Source organism: Plasmodium cynomolgi, assembly GCF_000321355.1.
Source record: "Plasmodium cynomolgi strain B DNA, scaffold: 0010, whole genome shotgun sequence".
Taxonomy (NCBI): domain Eukaryota; phylum Apicomplexa; class Aconoidasida; order Haemosporida; family Plasmodiidae; genus Plasmodium; species Plasmodium cynomolgi.
This window is the reverse complement of record NW_004192646.1, coordinates 6576-8412: the sequence shown is the minus strand read 5'-3', so window position 1 is coordinate 8412 and position 1837 is coordinate 6576. Positions and strand designations below refer to the sequence as shown.

The following is a 1837-nucleotide window of genomic DNA, read 5'->3' as shown; positions in this document are numbered from 1 at the left end:
TCTTGCACCATATGGGGCACATTTTTTGTATTGTTTAATTTGTTATGTAATTAAAAGTATTTGCACGGGATTTAGTACTTGTGTTACATCCTTGCTGTGCAGGGTTATCTCAGGAACAATTCTCACTGAAAAGTATTTGCAAAAAATTTAAATTAAAAAATATATGTGCAGACTGCGCATTTGACTAGTGCATTGCTTTCTCGCGCATGTATGAATGTTTATACAGATGAATACGTTCAATTCAATTTAACTGTTTAACTCGTTTAAAAAAGTACCCCAATAAAATGGACAGCCATCACCATATTTTATTAGCAGAAAGGGTGCATTTTCGTTAGCGTCATTTTTGGGCTTCGCCTTGCTTTAACACTGTAATTTTCGCAAAGTGCAAAAAAAAATAATTTTTTTTTCAAAATATGAATTTTTCCATGCATGTATTTTATTTTTAGTACCCCTTTTTGAAAGAATTCCCGTTATACAAATTCTATGTACAATTAGACCATGTCCGTGATGATGGTCCAGAGTACGAAGAATGTTCCGATTTGTTGGGAAGTAATTACCAAAGAGAATCAAATCTTTCTAAGATTTGCAAAAAAGTTAGCAATGCAACAAAAACATTTTACGAAATAGGGGAGGTAATTGGCTCCAGTCCTTCCAACTGTTGTGATTACTTTAACTTTTGGTTAAATGATCATATAACAAAAAATATTCCCAAATCTGTGGAAAATCGTCTGGTTGACAATACCTTTGATAAAATTTTCAGAAAAATTGATGGTCCTAAATGTGTGTACATTAATTTGTCAAGGTGTAATAGAGACGCTTTTCAAAAATTAAAACAGCTATATGATTATAGTGTAAGTTTTGATAGCATTTTTGATCAAATTAGTAGGGGTAATCTGAGCGGTAGAGATTCTTACTGCAGTTACATTATCGAAAGTGTAAATTTATATGACAATATTACGAAGGAATCGTTGCGCGTGGCTACTAGTAAGTACTCTGGTAAATTGAATCGTTTTAAAAATAAGTATAACAAAATAAAATCTTCTGCATTATCGTGCGAACAGGAATTGCCAGACTTAAACTTCATCATGGGGCTTAAGTCATCAGGGAAGAAAGTTCAACAGAAAATTACCAAAGCAGAAGGTCACTTTAAGGGGGTACCTAACCCGGTACCAAAGAAAGTACCATTGAAAAAAGTACCCTCAATGGGCGCATTGCCAAAGGAAGTAGCATTCGACCAAATGACACATCATGGTGTGTCACCCGTATCTACAATTATTGACCATGAAAACTTTGAATCTTCCGTAACCCTTCCCAATGTTGCAGTAGAATTTTGCAAAGTGTTGGGATTATCTCTCTTGTTGCTCACTTTATATAAGGTTAATAAATTTTTCATGTGAAAAGATGAACAGTGTGTAGTGTGTCACTTTAGTGATGACCATTACGAAAAGTGTCATACCAACATGAAGAATTTACATTTTTTTAATCCTTTTTTGAAATTTCAGCTTAACCCATTTGGAACAAGGATGACCCGTGAAAAGAGAAGTAAGAGGAGCATTCAAAGTGGCACGGAAAAAGAGAAAGATGAAGACGAAAATGAAGAAGAAATTGTGGATAAAAATGAAGACGATGGCGAAGACGAGGACAACGACCAACTACCATTACATGACACCGAAAATGATGAGGCAATTTCGGGCATCAAGAAAAACTACATAGGATATTACTACCTGCAAAATCCTGAACGAGAAAACACTGCGGAATGATATTTTTCTACGCAGCTACGTTTTAGTAAGGAACACATCGACGCGCAATTACAATATGGCATAAGGCGATCAATAAG

The 1837-nt window shown here is 34.8% G+C and overlaps 1 protein-coding gene across 1 annotated transcript; it reads left to right on the top strand.

Annotated features, from left to right (window-relative positions):
- Positions 1–446: 446 nt before the first annotated feature.
- Positions 447–1397, top strand: PCYB_001320 (hypothetical protein; the record flags this gene model as incomplete). Its single annotated transcript, XM_004227559.1, has 1 exon — positions 447–1397. A coding segment is annotated over one exon (951 nt), but the record flags the coding sequence as incomplete, so codon positions are not given.
- Positions 1398–1837: the final 440 nt, after the last annotated feature.